This window comes from Nycticebus coucang, chromosome 3, assembly GCF_027406575.1.
Source record: "Nycticebus coucang isolate mNycCou1 chromosome 3, mNycCou1.pri, whole genome shotgun sequence".
NCBI lineage: Eukaryota > Metazoa > Chordata > Mammalia > Primates > Lorisidae > Nycticebus > Nycticebus coucang.
Window position 1 is genome coordinate 79,904,339 of NC_069782.1, and position 26,915 is coordinate 79,931,253.

At 49.4% G+C, this 26,915-nt stretch overlaps 2 protein-coding genes across 7 annotated transcripts in view; one reads left to right on the forward strand and one right to left on the reverse strand.

The window, feature by feature from the left end:
* The window catches only part of GPRIN2 (G protein regulated inducer of neurite outgrowth 2), a 39,481-nt gene extending 30,341 nt beyond the window's left edge, over positions 1-9,140 (reverse strand). For both annotated transcript variants that reach the window (XM_053585696.1, XM_053585695.1), the window contains exon 1: positions 8,689-9,140. The gene's annotated coding sequence lies outside the window, so the exon portion shown is untranslated. The remainder of the gene's footprint in view (positions 1-8,688) is intronic.
* Positions 9,141-9,731: 591 nt separating this feature from the next.
* Positions 9,732-19,294, forward strand: SYT15 (synaptotagmin 15). Of its 5 annotated transcripts, none has more exons than XM_053586366.1 (8): positions 9,732-9,842; positions 10,776-10,983; positions 11,479-11,609; positions 12,437-12,753; positions 14,089-14,259; positions 14,833-14,953; positions 15,917-16,096; positions 16,993-19,294. In XM_053586366.1, the coding sequence occupies exons 1-8, from the start codon at positions 9,836-9,838 to the stop codon at positions 17,133-17,135; spliced, it is 1,278 nt and encodes a 425-aa protein (XP_053442341.1). In that variant the 5' UTR covers positions 9,732-9,835; the 3' UTR covers positions 17,136-19,294. The 5 variants fall into 5 exon arrangements, with proteins under 5 accessions (XP_053442341.1, XP_053442343.1, XP_053442345.1 ...); XM_053586368.1 differs by having other exon boundaries at positions 12,458-12,753; XM_053586369.1 differs by having other exon boundaries at positions 9,806-9,842; positions 10,781-10,983.
* The last annotated feature ends 7,621 nt before the right edge of the window (positions 19,295-26,915 follow it).

Genomic DNA, 26,915 nt, shown 5'->3' on the forward strand with positions numbered 1-26,915 from the left:
AACCAAAATTAGAAAGTCCTCCGGAATGGGCAAGGTGGCTCCAGAAATATCCCTCCCTGTGTCTCTTCTTCCTGTGTCTGCCCTTCTGTCTTCCTTTCTGTCTTTCTCCTGAATTTGTTTTGCCAGCTCGTTCCAACAACTGGCACCCTCTCCTAACACAGAGTTTCTGCTGCTTTGAAAGCTTGAATGGCCACCACCCCAGCTTCTCCTGGCATCTCTTAACGCATCCTCTCTGCTTTTTCTCTTGCAATTATCTCACTCCTACCATCCCTCTCAACTCCCAACTCAAAAAAAGTAACCAGATAGATCTGACAATTAAGTTTGTAAACTTGCCACCATGTGCTTACATTGTCAGCACTGTACAAACAATTTGGTAAGGTTTCATAACCTTGATATATCAGTGTTTCACAGCTGTGTTTGTGTCAACATTTGGTGGTGTCTCACTGAGTGGCACTCATTTTGTTGTGGCATGTTTTTGTGTGCCATTACAAAAATGCCAGAGCTTGAATACAGCAATGAACAAACATTAAATTTCTTGTTAAACTTGGCAAAAGTACAAGTGAAATCAAGGTCATGTTAGTCCAACTTTATGGGGATAATACCATGAATAAAATGGCAATGTACAAATAGAGTAAATGATTTTCTGAGGGTAAACAAAGCGTCACTGATGAAGAGGGGTTAAGGCAATGAGTAACAAGCAGAACTAATGAAAACATTGAGAAATTTCATTGCATTATGTGTCAAAATCTTCAACTGACTGTGAGAAGCATGGCAGACCAAGTAAACATCAATAGAGAAACTGTTAAGAAAATCATCACTGAAAATCTTGGCAGGAGAAAGGTGTGGTTCTTGCATCATGACATTGTACCAACTCACACAGCACTGTATGTGAGGGAGTTTTTAGCCAGTAAACAAATAACTATATTGGAACACTCTCCCTACTCACCTGATCTGGCCACTGATGTCTTTTTCTTTACCTGGAGATAAAGTAAATATTGAAAGGAAGACTTTTGATGACATTCAGAGCATCAAGAGTATTATAATGGCAGCTTTGGTGGACATTCCAGAAAAAGCATTCCAAAATTGCTTGGAAGGGTAGACTAGAAGTTTGTATCAGTACCTCCCTTCCCAAGGGGAGTATTTTGAAGGTGACTATGATGATATTCAGCAATGAGGAATGTTGCACTTTGTCTAAGAGGAGTTCACAATTTTAATTGTCCCACCTCAAAGATCATCCTTAACGCCAGATGAAAATTCACAAGTCTAGGCCAGCTGATAAAATTCATGGCCTGGATCAAGCACCCTCTCCTATCCAATGATCACATGATCTAAATGATGACCACTTACTTGCTGTCCCCTCTACTAGGGCTGTGGGCATGGCAGGTACCACTCGTGATGTGCCTTGTATGTATATTAGGCAGAAGCGCAACTCAAATTGGCACAGGCATCAAATGGACTTTTCTTTGTCTCTTTAAATCAAGAATCCAGGGCAGCAAGGCTTGGCTGGAGCCACTTAAATGATGTCACCAGATCCTGGCACGTATCTTCTATTTTAGCCCCACTTTCCCCACATACAGGCTCTGGAGTTAAGGAGAAGTAGAACTTCCCAATGACATGGCCTGAGAATAGGGGAAGACACATGGGATTTGTCACCAGAAGAAGCAAGAATGCTGAACAAATAGACAGGCCAAATATACACTGTACCAATGACAACCATTACCCAATCTCTCTCTCCCCTTCAAGGTCCCAGCAAGGATCCATACCGCAGAGGATGGAATCAACTCCACCCAAGAGAGTTGCAAGGGAGGTACCAATGAAGCCGAAAAAGGACAAAGAATGCTATGTAACAACAACCCCAGATGTCTTTCCTGAGCCTTCTCTCTCTCCCCTAAGCCCACTACCACCACTCAGAGCTCAGCACTTTATCACTCTCACAGCCATGAAGGCTAGTCCAGAGAAGACCAGTCAGCCAGTAGGAGAAATGGCAAGATCACCCACCCTGTGGCCACAACTGAGAGGTGTGTGGAGGAAAGTCAAGGAATGTGGTGCTGCCCAGATCACCACTCGATCTCACCAATCAAAAAGAGAGTGACAGTGTTTTGGTCAGCACTTGCTGCTTATAGAATTTGTGGCATTAACCACAGGGTTTATACCTCCCTCCATGTCTGTGGGTTGGCTGCCCTCAGCTGTGGCATAGGCTGGACTGGTTGAGCCCAGGCTCCCAGGTGGGCTTGGCCCTATGCCTCAGATCTCTCACCAGCCTGGGGCCAGCACTCTCTGGCCCACGATGGCCCAAGCACAAGACAGCAAGGCCCACTACACAGCACATTTGCAGCCTCTGCTCACAGCATCTCTGCCCGGCAAGTCACATGGCCAAACCCAAAGTCAAATCATGGGGAAGTACGTTTCCCACCAGGTAGCAGAAATGTGAAAGTACATAGGTACTACAAAAGTTTTGAGACAGACTGTGTCAGGTCCATTATTTCACTTCCAAGAAGCACAGCCAACAGAGTCCTTTCTGATTCACCTGCAAGTTTCAACTTGGCTTATGGGTGTTGCTGGGAGGACTTCATCTGTTTCCATGCACAGATTTTACATTTCTTGATTTTTTATATCTCAAAACTTTTGTAATGACTCACATACAATACCAGGGCCAGGAAGAGAGGACTTGGGACCAGTGATTTAATCTGTCACAGGAGGTAACCAAAGAACAACCTTCCCCACAGGCCCAGTACTTTTAACCAACTTATTTGTTATAGTGAAAGCTCAGCCGGGAGCTAAAGCCCAGTAACACGGCCTTCTCTAAGGCCTTGGGATCTGCCTGAGGGAATGAAGGAGGACATGAGAGATCCCTGAGCTCCCTACAGAGGCCACACTGGAATGGTGCAGGTGTTCAAAGGAGATTACTTCCCTTCTATCCACTGCCCTTGCAGTTCCAATTCAGTCATCACAAAGGCCGGCTCAGGTAACAATAAAATTTGGAAACCCCACTTAAGTTTTCCCATCTATCACTGCTGGGTCCAGCCACAGACAACCCCCTGCCCTCTGAGAGAGTGATGTGGTCAGCATCCTCTCCCAGCAGATGTCTGAAGTCAGAATATGAGCAGAGGAAGGCCTTATGCTCTCTGACTCTGGATGAGGTTTCATTATCAAATAGGCACTTTGACAGGTTTTTTCAAGAGCTTCCCCTCTCCCACCCCCACTCCAGAGCTAGAGTTCCCTTGACCCTAATGAATCAACCAAAAGTAAACCTTGCTCCTTCTGTGGGCCCCAGAGAGTTCACCCACTTCCTTCCACCATGCTCCTGTCACCCCTCAGGTAGGCCTGTGGTCAGAAGCTGTCCCTTAGCATAGAGCAGAATTTGGGAACAGAGATGAGGCTTATCTCTTTTTTTTTTTTTGTAGAGACAGTCTCACTTTATAGCCCTTGGTAGAGTGCCATGGTGTCACACAGCTCACAGCAACCTCCAACTCCTGGGCTTCAGCGATTCTCTTGCCTCAGCCTCCCAAGTAGCTGGGAATACAGGCGCCCGCCACAACGCCTGGCTATTTTTTTTTTTTTTTTTTTGGTTGCAGTTCAGCCGGGGTCGGGTTTGAACCCGCCACCCATGGTATATGGGGCCGGTGCCTTACCGACTGAGCCACAGGCGCTGCCGGAGATGAAGCTTCTTACTTGAATCTTCACCTCTGGTCACTCAGCTGTCCCAATGATCACACTGGTCACACATGCCTCTTTCATTCATGTGGCCCACACCTAGTTGTGGAAAATACACACACATCCACGTACTGACAAGACCCCAGGCCCAGGCTAAAGAAAGTCCTCATTACATTTAGGCCCACAATCCTGCCACAAGCTACGTATCTGGTTGCCCAGATCCACAGTCTATGGCCCGTGTTACAGGCACTGCCACTATTTATCAACACAGCAGCAGCCTGCTCAACCCCTCTAAAGCCAAAAGGCATAATTGCACCCACAATGGTCTATCTGGCTCCCAAATTTCAAGGGACAGGAAGCCAGCTCTCAGAGCAGTGTTAGAGTACAAGCTGCCCTCTGCTGCACCTGTCTTCCTGCTTGGGAGCCCACATCACAGACCCACCCCTCACCAGACGAATCTAGCAAATTCCTTCCTCCTTCCTCCCCTCACTCAGCTTTTCCTGTCTCACTGGATGCAAACTGTCCAGCTGGTTCCCAGGCATCTTTGGAAGTCTACATCTGCTCTGGACTTTGAGAGCTCACTTTGTGTCTCGGCCAATGTGTCAACTCAATATCTTGATACATCAAAAACCAGTCTCTCCTGGCAGCATCTGGAAGATGTCCTCTCCTGTCTCGTTGTCCAAAACACTGTTGGGCACCATCCTAGCTGCAAAGGGAGCTGTCGAGCAGAATGTAGCGAAGGGGATGGGAGTGAGAGCTGTGATGGCTCATCCCTGGGCTGAACACACTGCTGCCCTGGAAAAGTGTGAGTCTACTGTGAGCATCGAAGAGACTGGCAGAGAGTTGTTTGCCATAAATAGCTCTAATTGTTAAGCCTTCAAAGGCTCAGTAAACCTGGGACAGCTGAGTAACCAGAGGTGAAGATGCAGGAAAGACAAACTTCATCGCTGTTCCCAAATTCTGCTCTATGCTGAGGGGCAGCCAAGATGCTCAAGAGCCTGCAACTAGAACAGCCTATGCCAAAGACAGCTCAGTCCCTTCCTAGTGGTACTGTCCCCACATTTCCAGGGACAGCTTGTGGTCAGCACAGCAGCTGGTCTCTCTGTCCTCTCCATTTCAGCCCTGTGCTCCTAGGCTGGCTTCTGTTTCTCATTTGCTTCCCTGCATAGAGGCTTCTCACAGAGCCAGACTCAGCTTCTTCAGCTCAACAACTGCTGCCAAAAAGGGACTGTCTCTTCCCTAGTAGATCCCCCTAAAATTCCAGGATTGATCCTGATTATCCTCGTGGGGGTCTTGAGTCCATCCCTGAACCTGTCCCTTTAGCCAAGAAATGCTCTATGCTGAGTGGCCAGACCTGGGTCATATGCAAAGTCCCAAAACAGGGGTGAGGAGGTAAGTGCCAGGTACTGAGTGGACAGGGAAGGGGGAGAAAGTATTTCCCACAAAAGAAAAAGCAGTACTCTGGTCCCTGGAGAAGGGAGGATCATGAGCATCATGGCTGCCCCTCAGCACAGGCAAGAAAGAAGAAACCACTCCAGGGAGACAAGAGTGATCCACAGGCCCTGGGCTCCATCCTGGCACTCTGCGTGCTTGTCTGTAGGATGGGACACATTTGGAGCCAGTGTGGCTCAGTGGAGGACAAGGGACACTTTCAATTCAACGAGGAAAGAAGGAGCTATAAGGAGTTAAGTCTGAGCCACTCTAGCAGAACCAGAGAGAAGCCAGGATGCTGGTGGAGAAACACTCCGTCTCTCAAAGAGGGACCTGGGGTGACCAGGATGCAATTTGCATAAATGTAAGAAACACAGTTGTCAACATATTTCTCCATGAGGCCTTTATCCTGCTACGGCCTCTCTGTTCCTAAGTGATGAGAGATGACACTTCCTTAGACAGGGGCTGATTCTTAAGGTTAATTGAAAGTGGCCTTTCTCGTGAATCATCCACTGCACTGAATTATTCATCACCTGCAGGCATTTGCAGGCCTTTAAACTCGTGGACTTCCTGCACCCCTCCTTGGAAATGCTTCTGCCAATGGAGATATGACTTCCTTTTGGCCACAGAAGAGAGAAACCATGTCTGCTGTTGTTTCTAGGTTTCCCAGCTCCAGAGACCCAGGGAGGAGCAAAATCTGAAAACAGGAAGCAGAGCTAGGGCTGCAGCTAGACCCAGGAGGCTGTTCTGTTCTGTAGAGTTGGCTCCAGGCCAGCTGGGTCTCAGGGCCCCTATGGGACAGTGGATGGAGGGGAGGCTGACACAGTGCCTGTGGCCTGTGACCTGATCCACAGGAGATGGTCTCCTGGGGCCTTGCATGGGCCCATCAGCTGGTTACCAGGGAGGAAGAATGAGCAGGCCAAATTCTGGGCCTACCTCCATCACTTACTGGGAAGGCCATGAAGCCTCTTTGAGTCAGTTTCCTCATCTGAGGGGGTGGTCCTGACCCTGCAGGGCTGACCTGAACCAGAGCTCAATGGAATGGTGTACACCAAGCCTACGTCCTCATGCCCAAAACATCAGAAGTAGAAAGAAAGAAAGAGGAAAGACTCAAAGCTCATGGGCTGGCTAGACATATAGGGTGGACATAAAGTTTGTGTGCAATTTAAATAGTAAATTAATTTAATTTACTATTAAAATAGTAAACTAATTTAAATTGCACACAAACTTCATGTCCACCCTCTATAAGGTGCTTGTAAACAGAGCTGACAACATGAGTGCAAGTCCCGGCAGCTGATCTCCAAGATGAGGCTGAGGCAGTGCTGTCAGCCCCTAGAAGTGTGATGCAAGAGAACACTGGCAGAAGCTAGTGGAAGCTCATCCCCAGGACACATGCCCATCATTGCCACAGCCTTGGCACCAGATACTGGGGTTGCCTAGCAGAGTGGACACAGCCCTGCCTTCATGGAGGGCCTGGTCTTCCAGGAGGAGTGCAGTGGGGTAGCAGTCCCAGGCAGAGTCCCATACCAACTTGGTAGCTGAAAGGCTGGTGAGAAAAAGGGGTGGGGCCTTGCAGAGAGGAAGATGCTGGAGGTTCCTCTTTTTTTTGTTTTGTTTTGTTTTTTTTTTTAATTTGGCCGGGGCTGGGTTTGAACCCGCCACCTCCGGCATATGGGACCGGCGCCCTACCCGCTGAGCCACAGGTGCCACCCAAGACTTGAATGAACTGAAGCATGGACCATGTGTGAGTATGGAGGGGGAAGATCATTTCCAGCAAAGGGAACAAGTCCCAGGCCTTGAGGTAGGTGAGTGCCTGGTTTTTTTTTTTTTTTTTTTTTTTTGCCGGGGCTGGGTTTGAACCCGCCACCTCCGGCATATGGGACCGGCGCCCTACCCGCTGAGCCACAGGCGCCGCCCTGGAGGTTCCTCTTAAAGAGTGAGTAGTGGGCAAGGAGGGTGGGAAGGGCTCTGAGTATTTCAGGCAGGGAGAGTACCAAGAGGAAGCCTGGAGCACCAGCTCCTGTTTCGGCACTAAGCATGACAGAGGGATGGGGGTAGGGAGTTCCAGGTCACTGAGAATAGGAGGGGAGCCCAGAAGACACAAACTGGGGAGTAGGTACAGGATCAAATCTAGAGAGCAAAGAGGAGGTCAGCACAGCGCTCCAGGCAAGAAATGATGGAGACCTGGGTGAGGTTTTTGGTGATGATGGCGATGGACGGAGGAGGAAGAGTTGGCATGACTTAGTGACAACTAGAGAAGAAGATGGAAGCCTTGGAAAGGCACAGCCTGGGGATGAGGGGATGGCAGCTCTTTCTCACTGGCCATGAGCCTTTCCCTTTTCAAAGGTCATCCACTACCCAATCTCACACCCGAAACAGCCTGAGTGCACCTCAGGCCCAACCATGGAGGCAGCTGGTACAGATGGGGTGCTATGCCCTATTAGGGGTGGTCAGATCAGGTGCAAGGCAGTGGGAGGAGGGGTCAGGATAACTGAAGTGTATACAGGGTCATGTGGGCCTTCCTAGCTGACTGAGACCAGTTTGGGGCCACACTGAGAACTCCAGGCAGGGGGGGAATATAAACCATCCCTCCCAGGGTGCTGCATGGACACTGTGGCCAGTGTCCAACAACCGTACCCCCCAAAGACATCCACATCCTAGTTCCCAGAACCTGTGAGTTGGGTCTCTACATGGCAAAAGGGACATTGCAGATGTGATTAAGTTAATGATTTTGAGATGAGAAATTATCCTGGATTACCTGGTGAATCTCATGTAATCACAAAGGTCCTGCTAAGAGGAAGGCAGATGGAGTAGGTGTGGAAATGACCTGAAGCAGGAGAGACTAGAAAAGGCCATGCCGCTGGCTTTGCAGGGCAAGGAAGGGGCTGCTAGCAGGTAGCTTTAGAAGCTAGAAAAGGCCAGAGAAGACTTCTCCCTTAGCCTGCGGAAGGAACGTAGCCCTGCCAACCATTTTACATTTCTGACCCTAGAACTGTGAGACACATTTGTAGTCTAAACCAGCAAATCTGTGGTTATGTGTTGCAGCAACAACAGGAAACTAATAAGGAAACATCTAACTCAGACTTGAGGGGAAGGACAGGAGGTTTGAGGGGAACCCAGGCCCTATCACCTGAGACTCTCTAAGAAGCAAAAGTCAAGGCCCAGGATTCGCCAGACACTCTAGCCAATCTGACTGCCATGAGGGCAGGTCTGCAGGAGGACAGAGGCTGGTAGGGGAAATGCCCTGCCTGGCCCCCTCTCCAGGGTGAAATGGAGTGGAAGGCCCTACTTCAGGGATAGTTGCCAGGCAAACTGTGGGGGTTCCCGCCTTCTCATCATTCCGCCCCACCCCATCCATGCTCCAGAAGGTGAGTTGCGGCTATCTGGGTACATAGGATCACTAAGGGCTCCCAGCAAGCTCCCTGCCCCAGCAAGGTGAGGGGGACCCCAGTTCAGGACCCATCCCACCTCAGGTGATCCAAAGCTCCAGCATGGCAGAGTCTCAAGCACACTGCCTACATGGCCTCCTAAGATAGGCAGAGGGCCCCAGACCAATCCCCCTGACCACCACTACCCACACATCCACACCCACACCACACATACCCTTACAAACTCCTGAAGATCTCAGATGCTCCCCACCAAAATCTCCAGAGGGAGCTGTGTGGGCGACTAGGGTGACATCCACCAAGTGGCACTGGCAGTGGGAGCAGTCAGAGGCCCCATAGGGCCCTTATAAAAGCCCCTTCTTCAACCAGCCTCCACTGGCAGGCACAGGCCCTGCGTTCTAGTAATCACCATAGTAACAGGAGCTGTGGGTACTGAGGGGACCCAGGTGATGCTGCCCTGGATCAAATGATCACCACAACAGGGGCTGGGACACGGTGCTCTCCGGTTCTTAAGAATCCTTTTAGATACGTTGTAAATCACTGTTGGGGGCAGTCACCTTGTAAGAGCCCCTTGCATACATTAATCCTCGAGGAGGTGCTATTAACCCAACTGAGGAAAGTGAGCTCAGAGCGCTGAAGTTACATGGTCCAAATCGCACAGCTGGAGGGGAGAAGCCGGGTTGGAACCCAGGAGGTCGGGCTCCAGAATGGCGCGCTCACTCCTGGTTATCTTGTCTACTGAGACAGGTAACAAGTAAACGGCAATCCTGGGGCCTGAACAGGAGTGGAGATTCCGTCTTGGGATCCGGGAGGCCTCCCTACGGCCACGGCCTGGAGAAGGCGCGGCCTCAGCCTGCAGATAATCTGGGGAGGGCGAAGGTGCGTGCCAAAGCCACCAAGGGTGGGGGGCCAGGTGCGGAACCCTCTGCCATACGTGAGTGGAGAAGGCTTTAGTTCTAACCTCCAAGATGGGGCCGATCTTCTCACCCCCGCCCCGTCGGAAGCCGCAGGGAGCCCCGGGCGCTCCTGGCACCGGCGCCTGGGACCCGCCCTGGCCGGAGCCCTGCGGTTTCCGGGAGCTCACGGTCGGCTCCGCGCCCCTCCTGGATAGCGGCCAGGGCCTTTCTGGACTGACCTGGAGCCTCGGGGCGCTGGGTCCCTGTCCCCGCAGTCCAGCGCCCGGCCCCCAGCACCGCCGCAGGGCAGCAGCACGACGACTGACCGCCCACCCCCACCCCCACCCCGCGCACGTCCGACGGCCCTGGGCCGCGCTCTAAGAGCCAGCCCTGAGTCGCACGAGGAGGTTTCCAGACCCGCGGGACTCAGCCCAGACTAGCGCCCCAAGGGCCGTCCGGAGAAGCCCCATGGCGAGTAAGTGCCCCCCAGCTCCCCTTCCAGCCCCACAGGGGCATCCCCTCTGCCACCCGTTGCAGCACTTGCCTCCTCCTCACCGGTCGCCGCTGAAGCCCAGCGCCAGCCCTGCCCGGCCTCGCCCTTCTCCTAGAGGGATGCCAGGATGGAGTGGAGGGGAGACTAGCCGGTCGCAGTTGGTTGCGGCTTAGTTAAGTGTGGGGGGTCCCGCCTTTTCAGTACCCCACACCGTCCAAGCCCTGCAGCCCGTGATTTCTTTGCTCAGCATGGGCCGCGGGCAGGTGGGAACAAGCTTCTGAGCGCCCGAAGCAGGCGCCCGGCAAAGCCCCCCAGGTCTTACCAAAGTGTCAGAAGCAAAAGGTCCCTTCCTCTCCGTTTCTCATACCTCCTGCCCACCTCCTCATCTCGCTGCCTCCCGCAGACTCCCTAAATATTGGCTCGTCTTGATAGGGGGTAGGGAAAGGAGTGGGTGTTAGAGGTTCCAGAACCCAAGCAGGAGTCCAGCCTCACAGGAGGCTCCAGGACCCCAAGGGCTAGAGCTCTAAATGCAAACCAGGAGCAGTATTTCTTTCCTGAGCTTTCCTCAAATGATGGCGCTCACACCCAAGCTCCCCTTCAAGCCTAAATAGGAGCCCAGGGAAGATGGAGGTTCTGGTGAGGGGAGGTTTGATTTCTACTCAGAAGCACAAGGAAATGCTCCAGCCAAAAATCCCAAGGCCATTGCCAGCTGCTTTCTAAGGCAAATCAGAAGGCTTTGCCCAGGGCACTGGGACCCCTGGGGAAATCGCCTTTCCGCTGAGATTAGGCACAGCCCAGCTAGCAGCACCCCTCCCCTACAGACACAGGAAGCCTGCTTCTGTGTAGCCTCTGAGATCCACCCCTGGGGTGAGGAGTTTGAGGAGGCATCACAGTCCTGGTGGTCTCTCCCCTCAGAGCAGCTGGCCCTGGTGATTGGAGGCATCATTGGGGGGCTCCTCCTGCTGCTGCTGTTGATCGGGCTGAGCTGCTGTCTGTGGAGGAGGCTCTGTACCACCCTTGCCTATGAGGAGCTGCCAGGGACAACAGCCATGGCCACCGCAGCCACCTTCAGCAGACAGGGGGACAGGCTCTGCCAGCTGCATGCCAAGACCCCACCAAGCAGGTGAGGCAGGATGTGGGGCCTGTTGGGCTCCTGGCCCTGTTCTAGGGCCCTCTCTGTGGAGCTTCCCTTGGGGTGGGGTAGGAAAGGAAGATCCTGTTAATGGAGTTCCGGCCACCACTCTGGGAGCATCCACAAGCTAGTAGGTAGGCATTATGAAACCCATTTTCTAACTGAGGAGACTGAGGCTCAGAGGACATAAGTATCAGGTCCAGATAGCAACAACTAGTAAATGGTAGAACGAGAATCAGAATCCAGACAGGCTGACGTCAGAGGCTGTGTTCTTTCTCCACCATCCCACTGCTATGGGCAGACAGAGGCGATGGCTGACTGTGGGGGTTGGGGCATGTCATGGGCTCAGAAAATGATGCTCTGGCTTCCTCCTAGTGCCCACTGGATTTTTTTCCTCCAGCCCCTGGGCTCACCCCACTTGGCTGAGTACTCTGAGGCTGTGCCATTCATTTGATACCTAGTTGCCATCTCCTTCCCTCTGGACAGGCCTCTGAATATGCCATTCATGGTGCCTCCTTCCCTCCAAGACCAAAATTGGGTGCCCTTGAACAGTGGAGAGAGGGCCCAGGCCCCACGGGACCCCTGCCCAGCCCCGGAGCTCCTGCCTCATGCCCTTGGTGAGTGCTCCCTCCAAAGGTTCTTGGGGGTCAGGATCCACTCAGGTGAGCCTGTCTGCTTTCACTGACCTGGCTCCGGAACACAGCTTGAACCAGCCCAGGGATGCCAGAGTTGCCTGGTGACCACTCTTTCTGGGCACTTTTGTTTACCTAGTGCCTGCCACACCCCATGCTGGGTGGGAAATGGCTTCAGGTGCCATTTTAGAGTAGGGAGGAATTATCACCCCATTTTACGCAATCATAAAGTGAGGCTGAGAAAGGTTAACAGGCCATAGACATGGTAAGTGATAAGAGCTTGGAACCCAGCCCATGCCCAGGTACAGAACTTGTGCTCGGTCCTGTTCAGAATGATGGGCTGGCCGACCGAGAGGGCAGAATGGTAGGAGTTGGGAACAGTTTTCTGCCACCTCTTTGCTCTAAAGGCCCCCTAAGAGACCTTCCCAGCAGCCACCCAGTAATCAGCTTGCTCCTTCTAATTCAAAGGGGAAGGAAAAAAAGCAACACGTTATCAGAGTCATTCTCTAGACACCCTCAGGGCCAGGCCAGGTGCTGGGCACTATGTCCCTGAGTGCAGGCCCTGACTTCCAGGGATGGTGTGGTTCACAGGGGCCATGGTTATGGGGCAGTGTCAAAAGAATACTCTGAATTCTTCTAAGGCCCAGGCTTGGTGTGCAATGTCTTTGTGCTGAGAAGACTTCCTGGAGGAGCTGTGCTAGGGAGAGGGGATGTGTTTAGGCTAGAAAGTTAGGGGTCAGCAGCAAGGGATGGGCAAGGATGGGGTTTGTGGATCTCTCCCAGGCCCTTGACTTCTTGCTCTGGCCTGCCAGCCTTCCAACCCTCTGTTGTAGGAGACACATGTGTGGTGGGGGCCATCAACCCAGAGCTGTACAAGTACCCAGAGGACAAGAGTGAGACCGACTTCCCTGCTGGCTGCCTAGGGCGGCTGTGGTTCTCCGTGGAATATGAGCAGGAGGCCGAGCGACTTCTGGTGGGCTTGATCAAGGCACGGGAGCTACACACCCCCTCAGAGACCTGCAGCCCCTTGGTGAAGCTCCATCTGCTGCCCGATGAGCGGCGCTTCCTCCAGTCCAAGACCAAACGCAGAACCTCCAACCCGCAGTTTGATGAGCACTTTATCTTCCAGGTACAGCCTGTGATCAAACAGGGCATGGGGCAGTCTGGCCTCCTGGGAAGCAGCAGGCATCACACAGGAGATGTGTACCAGCCGGGGCCCTGCAGCCCCCTGGTACCCTCCACACCAGCTCTGCTTTACCCAGAATCAGACCCCTAATGGAAGTGGTGGCCAGAAGGCTGGGCTCCTCCTGTCCTGGCTACTTGGAAGAGAGAATAAGAAAGCACATTTTTAGAGTAACTACTGAATGCCAGGCCCCGGCCTGTGGGGTTCAGAAGCAGCACCCCAAGGCCCTGGAGCAATGTGAAGTTTCTGGCAAGTTTCTCCAAGGAAGGTGGAAGTGGGGACAGAAACTGTCCTATGCTGTCAGGTCAGCACAGGTCCAAGAGCCATTCTGGAGCAGGCATGGAGCCTTTGCTGCATCTTGGGCTGGCTGGCTCAGGGTCTGAAGGTGGCAAGGCTGTCAGGGTACTGAGCCAGTTCTGCAGGGGCCTGGGAGCCTCAGCAGGTGACTTCCCTTAGGGGAAGCCAGCAATCGAGACCTTCTGAGAGGCCTTGGACAAACATTTTCTCAGCCTGGCTTGAGAGGTAAGGAGAGGCCAGCCAGATTCCAGGAAGAGTGTGATTGCTGAGGCCAGAACCATGATTCATGCCTTCCTCCCAGGCTGAGAGCTGGGAAGAGGGGTGCCATGGGGCCTGGTCCCAGGCCACTCTGCTAGGACCAAGGCTATGAGAATTCACAGGTGAATCCACTTTTCTCAGGACAAGGTCCAGGGCTGCTGCCTTGCTGGCTGTACGGCCACATGTCATGCTTGCCTACCATACTTATTTTTCTTGACTCACCACTCCCCCACTCTCCCACTCCAATCCACCCCGTCTAGATCCTGCCCCTCTATGCTTTAAAAGTGGAAGGGGAAAACAAGAAAGAAGAAGAGAAGAAAATCAGTATTAATGGGCCATCTGCTTTAGGACAGGCAACGTGATTGGGATGTTATCCCCATTTCATCAAGCTGGCATGCCTACTGTCCCAGGCCCCAGGCCTGAGCTGCAACACAGAACTCTCATACTACTGTGCAGACATATCACACCTGTTAAACAACGGAGTCCCACGTTCCTAACAAGGCCCCAAGTGGTGGAGGACATTGACTCCTCAGACCACACTCTAGGTAGCCAGGCCCTGGCACATGTTCCCACTCCTTGGGAAGTAGCCCCACTGCTGAGAAGGAGCCCCTGAAAATGCCGGGGTTTGGGGGATGTGGGTTCCTGTTGAGATGCCCCATCCCCTAAAGTCCCTGTGTCCAAAATGAGTCACACCTTCCCATGTTCCACCCCCTACTTCTCCATCAGGTGTCTAGCAAAACTGTCACCCAGAGGGTCCTAAGGTTCTCAGTGTACCATGTGGACAGGCAGAGGAAACACCAGTTCCTTGGCCAGGTGCTCTTCCCCCTGAAGAGTGAGACCCTGGCAGGTGATTGCGGGCACATCATCTGGAGAGACCTGGAGGCTGAGAACCTGGAGGTAAGATCAAGGTCACCAGAGTGTCAGCACTGCTGTGGGCAGCCAGCAGATATGCACGGGGACCAGCACCTGTCAGCCAGTGTCAGCCCTCCCATAACATACTCTAAACTACGAGAGTGACCCAGGCCCCAAAGCTGTTAGACGAAGGACCAACCCACTCTTGAGCAGAGAGGAGCCACCTGATGTCCTTTTACACCAGCTGTCAGGTTATCCGGGGCAACATGAAAAATCAGCATTTGGATTCCCATCCAGGTCAGACATCTGTGAAAGATGACACCACCAGTGTACAAACCAGGAAAATGTTCCCCCAAGCCCCAGGAAGGACAGGGTAGCTCAGAATAGACATTGGAATCCCACAGACATAGGTATGGTTCTTTAGGTGTAGTCCCTATGACTGCACCAATCCCGCAACTCTCCAGACCATCTAGTAAATGACAGTGGAGCCCAGAGGAGCCCCTATGGATGTGACCCATGTACTGCTGGGAGGAAGGAAGGAGGCGCTGGCAGGCTTCCATGGCCACACGCACCTGTCAGGGTAACATGGCTGAGGTGCTTCTGTCTCGGCCTTCCCAGCCTCCCTCGGAGTTTGGCGACCTCCAGTTCTGCCTCAGCTACAATGACTATCTGAGCCGCCTGACAGTGGTCGTGCTGCGTGCCAAGGGCCTCCGGCTCCAGGAGGACAGGGGTGTTGTCAGTGAGTTCCTCCCTTTTCCCCCTCAGGGAAGGTCCTGCTCGCTGAGCTTGGGGTCTGGGTCTACAGTCCAACCCTCACCCCTCGCCATCCAACTTCTGCTTGCATATACTCCATCACGGAGTGCTCATTTCCTCAGCAGGCATGCCCTTCCTCTGGGGACCATTTGGGTACAATAAGCCTCTTCCTATGTTGATCCCAAAGCTGCATCTCCCCAGCCTCCACCAAGGGTTTTAAGCCAACCCCAAGACCAAGCCCTGCCCCTCTTGTTTCCCAAGGAGCGTCTTAGCTTCTTGAACGATCCTGCCCACCTCTACCTCCACCATTCCATCAGCTGTGGGGTCCAGTTCCTCCAGGCAAGGCCCCGCACTTCCCTGCTCCAGGGGTAGAGGGAACTCCCTACTCACTAGGGCAGTGCTGCTCGGTGGGCAGTACACCTGTCCCTAGCCTCCCAGAACACAGGAGCCGGGGGAATGGACCCTGGCTCACCCCATACATCCCACCCTATGTGGGTCGCCCCAGTGAGGTGGAGGTCATCTGGGTCACTGTAAGCTAGCTGGGATTTAGACCTTTCATTATGGAGTCAAAGCCCTCTGCCCTACCCCCAAATTCTTAGCCCTCTGAGCAGGAAAGTGTTTAAGGGGTCCAGGTGGGCCTGAGGACCCAGCAGGACTGTGGTCCCCATGGCCATGTGGCCAGGCTCTGGTAAATAAGGGCCAGCCTGCCTGAGCTGGGAGTGCATTCCCGGGACAGAGGAAGAAACAGGAAGGGAGCTGGTGCTCCTGGGGCCATGTGAGGCAATACACCAATCAGGCGGCTTCCTCCCTCCATGACCTCTGGCCAGCAGCTGGCAGTGTGAGTGACCTAGGGCCTGGGTTGGGCAAGTACCCTCCTCACTGGACCTCCCACAGGCAGGGTCTGGGCTCCTGCCCGCCTCCCCTGCCCACTGCCGTGCACTGCCCCTAGGCGTGTTTGTAAGGGTGTCTCTGATGAACCACAACAAGTTTGTCAAGTGCAAGAAGACTTCAGCTGTGCTGGGCTCCATCAACCCTGTATACAATGAGACCTTCAGCTTCAAGGCCGACGCCACTGAGCTGGACACTGCCAGCCTCAGCCTGACAGTGATACAGAGCCTGGAAGGGGACAGTAAGTCTGCCCCCCCAACCCCACGCTGTTGGGGCAACAAGGAAGGGAAGGATGGCTGCATGTTCAGACAGAGCGAATGCCTCCCACCCTCGCCTGAGAAGGAGTTGTGTTTCCAGGTTAAGGAAACTAGTGCTCAGAGAGGCTGAGATACTTTTCCAAGAACATGCAGCTTGCCGGCGGGAGGGCTGGGATTCATGCCAAGCTTCAGTCCAGTTGGACTCTGTGTGGTACCCTAGAAAGAGGTGAAGCAGTGGCCTCTGCTAACCATCCCCTCGTGGGGCAGCTCACCAGAGAGGTCAGGAGTGACCAGCCGAGTGACCTGGTGCCGTGGGCCATGGTGCCCCTGCCTTTCTTCATGCCTTCTAGATAAGCTGTTAGGGTACCAGGAGCGTTAGCCCAGCCTGCTCTCCTGCACTGCCCCATACCTGGTGCCCACTGCCACTGTGTGGGGAAGGAGAGCCATCAAGCCGTGGCTGGTCCCTCGGGCTGGACTTAAGACCTTTCTCCACTGTGGCAGTTGGGAGGGGAACGTTATTGTTGAATGCTCTTACTGATAGAAGAGGCCTTCTTTCTGGAGGCCCCTTTCCTTCCCCAGGTCTTTGACGGCAGGCAGGCTTAATATAGCCCTGCAGGAAGATGCGTGGCAGAGCGGGCGGGTGGCCCCGAGGGGTGGGCTCTTCACCTAGCCTCCAGGGGTCGGTAGAGGAGAAGCAGCCCTTCCAGCTCCAGAGCAAAGGCAGGCCCTTTGGTGGGCTGTCAGACTGTGCAGAGAGAGGGGGGGCTTGTTGCTACTTCCTTCCAGGAGAGGAGCAAGTGAGTGAGAAAGAAGTCCCTGGGCGTGTCACTGGGGATGTGACTGTACTCAGGAGCACACCAGCACTTTCTCTCCCCTGCAGAGAGCCACCAGCTGGGCCGGGTGGTGGTTGGCCCCTACATGTACACCCGCGGCAGAGAGCTGGAGCACTGGGACGAGATGCTCAGCAAGCCCAAGGAGCTGGTGAAGCGCTGGCATGCGCTCTGCCACACCACCGAGCCCTGACTGGCGCCCAGGACCGCAGCTCTGCTTCGGGAGCCCACTGTCCTCCCAGTCACACGGGATAGCCAAAAGAATGGATGCTTCATTCAACATCTGCCCTGTCTGTAGCTGTGGCCGGTGCAGTCTCCCTCCACACTCCATTCTTCCTACCTGTGGAGCTGCCCAGGCTTGGAATACTGGCTCCTGGTCCTCACAGTCCTGAGTCAGACTGGAAGCTCAGGGGTTCAGAAGAAATACTCCATGTAGCAATGGCCTGGCCATATACACCACATGGATGTGCAGGGCAAACCTGGGCGCCACCGCCAGGGAAAGCTGACGGCGTGTTGATGCAGTTGATGACTGTGCTGGTTTTAGCTGGCACAGGCTTCCACCTCTGCCTGGGGGGATAACAGGGAAACTGCTGTGAGCTGCTTGCTTCGATACCAACTGGTAGACCAGGTGTCAGCACAGCTCACAGTGCCAGGTAAAGAAGGCCTCACCTGTGTGTTAGGTCCCTTCTGGGACTGTGGCCAGTTTCACCCCACCTGGTGTCAAGCCTTGTCCATAGCCCATCCTCTCTGGAATCAAAAACCTCTCACCCCTGGCACTATAGTTTTCCGTGGTCTATTTTAACAACATTCAGTTCCCAGGGATCTCACTTCAAGCAGGACACAGTGAACGGCATGTGGCCATAGTGTAGCCCACAGGGCTGAGCACTTTTCCTGTAAAGCAGGACTCCAGTGTGATCATTGTGCTTTGGTAAGCAGCAATCTAAAGTTCATTAAAATGAAAGTCCCCACACATCCCAGCCCTCAACTCCCTGGGAGTTATACTCAAGCTAATGAGCACTCACTTCTTTGTCACTGTTATTGAGACCAGCAGTTGGTATTTGCACCCTACCGCTGTGGCACTTGGGGAGTCAATGCTTTGTTATATAACTAGAAAAGAACCTTGAACTAGTATCTTTTTCTTTTGCAGTGAAGCAAGTTCAGCAAAATAAGGTAGTGAATGTTACACCAAGTCTATGTCTCTTTAACTTGTCTTCCTATCTCTTTGTCATTGCACAAATAACAAGCTTTGCCTGGCAGCGGCTCATATGGACAGAGCGTCTTGTGTTTGTTTTTTCTCACTTATTTCACTTGCACATTTTCAAAGCAGTCCACAAAGCTGCAGTGTCTAATAGCTTCGTGGCCACATAGAATAGTTCTCTATATGTTTACAGAGCAGGCTACTACTATGGAACTGCTTCTGTTTCACCTGACATCGACATAGGTGTCAGCCACCTCCACATTCCAAGGTGAGATTAATGGCTAGCAGTGGCCTTTCTAAGCCACTTGGAAAAGTTGGTTAAGTGTCCTCTTTGCAGGACAGAATGAACTGGTATATCTGACTCACCCCTGAAAAATCTAAATGCCAAAAGACTAACAGGCTCTCTGCTCTGAGAGGGAGCTGTTTTGAGCTGTCCTCTGTATAGTCATAGGGCAAAATAGACACACATGTTTCCCACAGACCAGACCCTGTCCACTGGTGACTCCAGCAGAAAAAAACTCTTTGCATTTCAATATAACATTTAAGAATCAGCTGGTCAATTTCCACAAAAGAAAGTGCTAGAATTTGATTGTACTTCATTGAATGTGTAGACCAATATTGGTAACTTTAAAATATTGAATCTTCTGATCCATTAACATGGCGTTAGGTCTTTTGTAAGTTTCTTAGAACTGTTTCGTGCTTTCCAGCAAAGTGTTCTTGCACAGCTTTCATTCGATTTACACTCAGGTGTTTTGTATTGATTAATTGGTAGTGTACCGTGTTACAGAGATTCTACAAAATAATGTTGGCTTTGTATCTAGTGAGTGACCTTGCTAAATTCATTTAAGTTGTAATAGTTTACAGATTCTTTGTGTATAATGTCCTCTGCGAATAATAGTTTTATTTTTTCCATTCCCAATTGCTTTGCCTTATGTACTGATTATCAACTTACAGTGGCTGGGCACTTGGATAAGAAAAGAAAAAAAAAGACATCCAGATTATGAAGAAAGAATTAAAACTATTTGCAGATGACATAACCTATTAGAGTTAATAAATAAGTTCAGCATGGCTACCAGACACAAGATTAATATGAAAATTGCATTGGCTGGGACCTTCAGCACAATGCTGACTCCCAAGGAGTGGTGATAGTGAGTACCTTTGTCTCATTCTCAGTGTCTCGGGTGGGAGGCAGGGGCCTAGAAGCTGTCAATATTCACCATTAAGTATGATATTTGCTACACAATTTTTATTGTACTCATGATATATATTCCCAATTTGTTAAAAGGTTATTTTATTTATTTTTTTATTTTATTTATTTTTTTTTTTTTTTGAGACAGAATCTCAAGCTGTTGCCCTGGGTAGAGTCCTGTGGCGTCACAGCTCACAACAAACTCAAACTCTCAGGCTTAAACAATTCTCTTGCCTCAGCCTCCCAAGTAGCTGGGACTACAGGCGCCAGCCACAATGCCCAGCTTTTATTTTTGTTGTTGCAGTTGCAGTTGTCATTGTTGTTTTTTCATTTTAGCTGGCCCCAGCTGGGTTCCAACCTGCCAGTTACGGGCACCACCTAAAAGTTATTTTTTAAGAGGCGGTGTCTGTGCCTCAAAGGGGTAGGGCACCGGCCCCATATGCTGGAGGTGGCAGGTTCAAACCCAGCCCCAGCCAAAAACTGCAAAAAAAAAAAAAGTTATTTTTTAAAATCACAAATGGTGTTAAATTTTATCAAATACTTTTTCTGTATCTTTTGAAATAACTGTTTTTCTCCTTTTTTGTTTTAATGTGACAAAATTGACATCGAATATATAGACTAGTTTGTATTCACCATTTGACTTCTGAATGTCAGACCAATTGTACATTCTCGGAATAGAAACCAGTGGAGTATGTGTGTGTTTGTGGGTGCAGGTGTACACACATGCACAGTAATACTTGGACCTATTTATTTAAAATTTAGGTTTATTTGCTATTATATTTTTAAAGATTTTTGCAGGGAGACTTTCCTATAATATTTTTATTATAATGTTCTTACACTTTAAAAGAACGTGTTGGGGCAGTGCCTGTGGCTCAAAGAGTAGGGCACCGGCCCCATATACCGGAAGTGGCGGGTTCAAACCCTGCCCCAGCCAAAAACTGCAAAAAAAAAAAAAAAAGTGTATTCTGCAGTTGTATGCAGGTGTTTCCAATATTTCAATTAAGTCAAATTTGTAAATCAGATCAGTCAAATCATCTACATTGTTCCTGATATTTTCATCTGCTTTTCTATACATTATTGAGAGAGGTTAAAGCGTTCCCCTATGGTTGTAAATTTGCTTATTTCTCCTTTCGGTTTTGTCAATTTTTTTTTTTTTCTATATTTAGAGGCTATGTTCTTAGGATCACACTCATCTAAAACTAATATATTTCTGGTAGACTGAACCCTTTTTAGGGTGAAATGGCTCTCTCTACCATTCACAATGGTATTTTTTTCATTTCCCCTTATTTTTCAACTTTTCTACGTTCTCATAGTTACATTATGTCCCTTGAATATAGTTTTTATATCGAGTTTGCCAACTTCTGTCTTTTGTGTGTTTAGTGCATTTACATTTAATGTAATTGCTGTTATAATTGTGCTCACATATACCATCTTACCATCTACTTCCATTTGTCCTACCTAATATATGCTCCTTTTTCTCTCCTTGGTTGCCTTCTTTTGGATTTACTCGGTGTTATAATTTCATCTCTCTCCACTCATTAGTTGCTCTTTATACATTCTTTCAGTATTCTTTTAATGTCTTCCACTAGAAATTACAACTTGTATGCATCATTTATTATGGTCTAACACAAATTTTATTTTTATTCACTTCCCAGACAATGCTATGATCTCACAACACTCAATCTCTATTTACCTTCATTCTAGTCTTGTGTGTACGTTGTTATTATTCATTTTAATTCCACATGTACTTTGCACCTAACAAGACATTACTGCTATTGCTATGTTCCATCAATATGCACTTATATTAACCCACATAGTCAGTCTTTCTGTTCCTTTTCATTCTTTACTATATTTCTGTGATTATATCTTAGCTCAGTTTTCCTCTACCTGAGAACTCCCTTTGGTATTTCATTTAGTGCAAATCTGATGGCAGCAAATTTTCTCAGTTTTTTGAATAGAAATATAAATTTCACATTCATTTGGAACGGGTATTTTTTGTGAATCTAACATTCTAGGTTAATACTTTATTTTTTTCCAACAGTTTCAAAATGGCATTCCATCATCATCTCACTTCTGTCATTTCTGCTGACAAGTGATTGTCAGGCTCTTATTTCTCCTTTGAAAGTAATGTGTCTCCTCTGCCTCCCTTTGGCTGCTTTTAATATTTTTTCTTTGCCTTTGGTTTTCAGCAGTTTGAGTATGGTTTGCCCAGATGAAGTTTTCTTTTTATTTATCTTGCATGGAGGTAGGGAAAAATCATAAAGCTTTTTCAATTTTGGAAAATTCTCAGCCTGTATTTCTTTGACTATTATTTTTTTCCCAATCTTCCTCTCCTCAGACTCCAGGTACACAGGTTAGTTCTGTCCACCATTCCCCACAAGTCTCTTGTGTTCTTTGCTGTGTTTTCCATACTCTATCTCTGATCTGCAGCTTGGAGTTTTTATACTGTCCTATATTACAGTTCAGTAAATCTTTCTTCTTCTAAGTCTAACTGCAATTAACCCATATGCCAAGTTGTTAATTACTGTATTTCTGTGTTCTAAGTTTCCATTTCATTCTTTCTTATAGATTCCCATTCTTTGATGAAAGATTGACTTTGACTTGATTCTGTCAATCAAGTCTGTGTCTGATAACACTGATATCTGGGTCACTATTGGTTCAATTTTTCTATGGATATGTTCCCCCACCATCAAATTCCTGTTTCTTGGTGTGCTCAATAATTTATTGTTCACTGCTGACCATTGTAAATTATAGTGGCTCCAGGAGAAATTGTGGAGATAATATTCCACCATGTTCTTTGGTAGACAGAGTGAGATGAGATTACCTTAATCCAATTAGTATTGAACTGACTAGAGTCTGGGTTGCAGGTTTTGTAAGGCTATGCCTCTCCCTTTGATTTGCCCCATTTCTATAGTATAGAAATCCTCCAAGGATTCCAGCCGAGAGTCTGGTGTGGTTACTAGGCTTCTCTTCTTTGGTGGAAACTGAACTCTCAGTTTTTATCTTGTTAGTATCATGATACTGTCAAAAACTTCCATCTTTCACAGTCTTTCTGCTTACCTTAATAATACAGCAAATACGTAGCTCAAGGAAACCCGTCAGAGTTACTCTTCTGTGTCTGCCTTCTGCTTTCACGACCTCAGTCCTTAGTTTCTTTTCTCTCTACCTCCAAAGACTCTGCTGCCTTTCCTGCCTCTTAGCTGTGGCCCTTTGCCCACATGCTCAGCCTCTTAACTAGAATCAACAAATTTCCTGAAGGGAAAAATGGTTCTCAGAGTGCCAGCTCACCTCTTTGTGTTTTCCTGCTTCTGAGATCATGGCCCTTCACATGCTTGTCAACTTGGCAGCTTTCCAATAACTTTTAAAAAGAGATTTTCTGTATTTTATTCAGCTTTTCCAGTTGTTCTCAACATAAGCACTGGTCTGCTTAAAGCAAAAACAAAACAAAAAAAAAATGTATTTTCTCAGAATTCTTATCTCAGAAAAAGACTCCCCAGCAAAGAGTGATTTTACACAGGAAATTAAATTATACAATTCTTGGGAAAGCCAGTGAAGCCAAAGGTGGGGGGGAGATGGTTGCTTTATCAGTTAGCTAATTTTTTTTTTTTTTTTGAGACAGAATCTCAGTCACCCTGGGGTTGCATGCCATGGCATCATAGCTCACAGCACCCTCAAACTCTTGGGCTCAAGTTATTCTCTTTGCCTCAGCCTCCCAAGTAGCTGGGATTACAGGCACCCACCATAATACCCAGCTATTTTTTAGAAACAGGGTCTTGTTCTTGCTCAAGCTGGTCTCGAACTCCTGAGCTCAAGCAATCTGCCTGCCTCAACCTCCCAGAGTGCTGGGACTACAGGCGTGAGCCGCCTCGCCTGGCCCAGTTAGCTAATTTTTGCAGTAATGATGCATAAAAAATAATCATAACATCTCAGTGGCATAGTGAAACGAGCACACATTTCTTATACATTTGTGGGTCAGCTGATGTGAGCAGATCTAGGATCAGTAGCTCACTTTCATGCTGTGGACTGCTGGGCTTTGCTCCCCACCCAGGCCAGCTAGTTCTGAGCACAGGTGGAAGGGGCAGCACCTACCAGGGAATGCTCTTTTTTTTTTTTTTTTTTTTGAGACAGTCTTAGTTTGTCTCCCTTGGTAGAATGCCATGGCATCACAGCTTGCAGCAACCTCACACTCTTGAGCTTAAGCAATTTTCTTGCCTCAGCCTCCCAAGTAGCTGGGACTCCAGGTGCCTGCCACAACACCCAGCTATTTTTTAGAGATGGGAGTCTTGCTCTTGCTCTTGCTCTTGCTCTTGCTCAGGCTGGTCTCGAACCTGTGAGCTCAGGCAATCCTCCTGTCTCAACTTCCCAAGTGCTGGGGTTACAGGCGTGAGCCACTGCACCCTGCCAAAGCTCTTTTCATGGTGAAGTCAGAAGCATAGAAGGGCAATCCTCGATGTGCAAACACATGCCTACGCTCTGCTTAGGTTGCATCACCTGATATCCCATTGGCCAAAGCAAGACACACGGCCAAGCTCCCAGCCTAGGGGCAGGAAGTAAACTCTGCTTTTTTGTGAGAGGAACTGCAAAGCTACAGGGTAATGGGGATAGCCACAGGGAGGGGTGAAGCATTAGGGTAGATAATTTACTGGACTAGATGACATTCGTTAGAGATGAGAACTTCAGGAGCTGGTACCTCGCTGGGCAGGATGGTCACCAAGAAGGAAATCCCCTGCTGTGTACTTGTCCTTGTGGCTCCATGCCATTACCAATCTGAGGTCCTATAATGACGATGAGCTGTAATTTGCCAATTATGTTTACTCTTATTTTCATTGTGAAATTCTTTGCCCAAATTACCCCAGGAGCTTAGAGCATCCTGTTGTCATTAAGTATCAGAGTCAAAAGAAAAGGATGATTTTTTTTTTTTTTTAACCATCTTTCTGCTTTCTAGTCTCACTTTGGTGCCTCATATTTGGCATAATCGACCTGGAACCCTGTTCTTAAGAGTGTTTAGGAAATACAATTTCCAGACTTCTAAATCCAGAAAAATTTATATCTTTAAAGGGGACAGGAATAGTGCTGTGTGCTAACCCCCCTCTGGGATAAATGTGGGCCACGGGGAGCATAGGTAAGAGATTCACAGGAAGGGAAAGGCCCTAGAAGTACTCAAGTGCTCCAGCTCACAAGGGGACCACTCATGCGGAGCCTCTCCTGTCCTGGAGGTGACCCTCCTTCCCTTACCCCCTCCCAGACTCTGTTAGGATGATCAGAAACCCCTGAGCAGGGCAGCACCTGTAGCTCAGTGAGTAGGGCACCGGCCCCCATATACCCAGGATGGCGGGTTCAAACCTGGCCCAGGCCAACCTGCAACAACAACAACAATAGCAACAAAAATAGCCAGGAGTTGTGGTGGGCAGCTGTAGTCCCCGCTACTTGGGAGGCTAAGGCAAGAGAATAGCCTAAGCTCAAGAGCTGGAAGTTGCTGTGAACTGTGATACCATAGTAGGGAAAGAAAGAAAGAAACTCTGAGCAGCTGGGGAATGGGGAGTGAAAGTACAAAATGTAGCAATAGCCAACTATGCTACACACCCATTGCCTGTTGGAGCCGGAGCCAGATAAGAGCCAGGGGGAGGAGTGGCGTAAAGAGGAAACCTACACTTATAATGAATTTGGAATGTCACTCCTTGGGATCAGACATCTTAAATGCTGAACAGAGCCTGGATTTGTAACTAGAAATTACAGGAAACATTTTGTGCTAAGAATAATTTTTAAAAAGTCATGAAACATCCCCTAGATTTTACGCAAGGGGCAGAGAGAGGCCACCTGCAGAGCAGCTTTGAATGGGTAACTAGAAAAAAAGAATAAAGTGATTAGCTGATTACATTCCATAAGCCTGGCTCTTTCAACATAATGGCTATATTTCTTAATTGAATTAGTATGCCATTATGAAGATGGATTGCGACATCTGCCTACTTTGCTTAGTCCTAATGTTTAGTACAGAATTGTTTGTCCAAATCACCCCCGACACATAGGCTTTCACCTTTATTTCCAGAGGTATGTTTGTCAAAGAGGAATGATTGCCCAAGTGGGGAGAAAAGAATGTGTCCCTGAAAACTGTAATGGGTCTTTACACAGAAGCCCAGGAGAAAACTTCCCCACGTGTGGAAAACAGAAAGTGAGGATGGAGAAGGAGATGGTGCCTCGAGGGCTCCGAGCCTCTTACAGCCCTCTGTGCGTCTTCAGTTGCTGGTGAGGCTGTGCATTCTCAACACTCCCCCCTTCCTTCCTCTGCTTCCTCCCTCCCCGCCCTTCTTTCCTCCCTCCTTTCTTACCTCTACCTCTCTCCCTTCCTCCCTTGATTCTTTCTGAGTAAATTATCTATCTGTTCTTCTCCATTGATGAAGTAAAATCTGGCAAATAATGGGCTATGATCCCTGTTGATGTTTTTGATAATCTGTCACATTTTGCATGGGTCGGCTGATTAACAAACTTCCGGGGGGTGGTGAGAGGTGGGCGTGGGGACCCTGTGGGGACAGAAACTGAAGACCGTGGCTTCCGGGTCGGAAGGATCGTGGGGACGTGACTGACAGCTCGGGCCCCGACCTAGAGGTGTCCCAGGGACCCGCTCCCGCGCAGAAGCGGCGGTCGCCCGCAGCGTGTCCCCAGCGCCCTCTGCTGTCTAGCATCGCGCTCGCCGGGAAGAAGAGCCGCTTAGGGGATTCTGGATATTAGCGCGCAACAAGTAGGAAAGAGGGATTTGGAACTGGGAGGCCACGCCTTGACAACTGGCGCGCCAGCCTTCCCAGAATCTTCCCTTGGCCCCCTAGCAAACACTACCTCTTCTATCTCCGCCAAGAATAGACAAGAACCTGATTCCGATGGCACTCACCTCTGCTTTTACCACCTAACCTGGCAGTGTTAAATACCGTATAACCGTATGTATATAGAGTTACATGTAAGGAATCAGAAAGGAAGTATGCTTTTATGTCTGGCTCCCTTCACGTTATGTTCCAAGAGTCATTCTTCTCTTCCTGTGGGTAGGCCTAGTTCATTCTCGTTAATAATTGCCTGACGCCTTGCTGTTCATCCATCCTACTATTACTGATCTCTGAGCTTGTTTCTCATTTGGGGCTACTGCGAATAATGTTGCTCGTGAACAATCTTGCCTATGTATCTTGGTGCAAATGTGCAGATCTGAGGGGAGAGTATAACGTTAGAGTGGAGCTGGTGGGTCATGGGATTTGCGCATCTTCATATTTAACAGATAAAGCTACTCTGTTCTGCAAGTACACGCACCAGTTTACATTCTCAATGGCAGGTGAGTGTATGAAAGTCCCCACTAATCTGTGCCTTTGTCAACATTTGGTCTTTAGTCAGTCTTTTAAGTTTTACCCATTCTCTTTAGTACACACAGGCATTTAAATCCACAGTACACACTGTGGATTTAATTTGCATTCCTCTGATGACTAATGAAATTGAACAACTTTTTATGTTAATTGGTCATTTGGGCTTCTTCCTTGTGAAATGCTTGTTCAGGAATCTTGCTATCCTTTTTTTTCTCTACTGAGTTATTTGTAGTTTTCTAATTGATT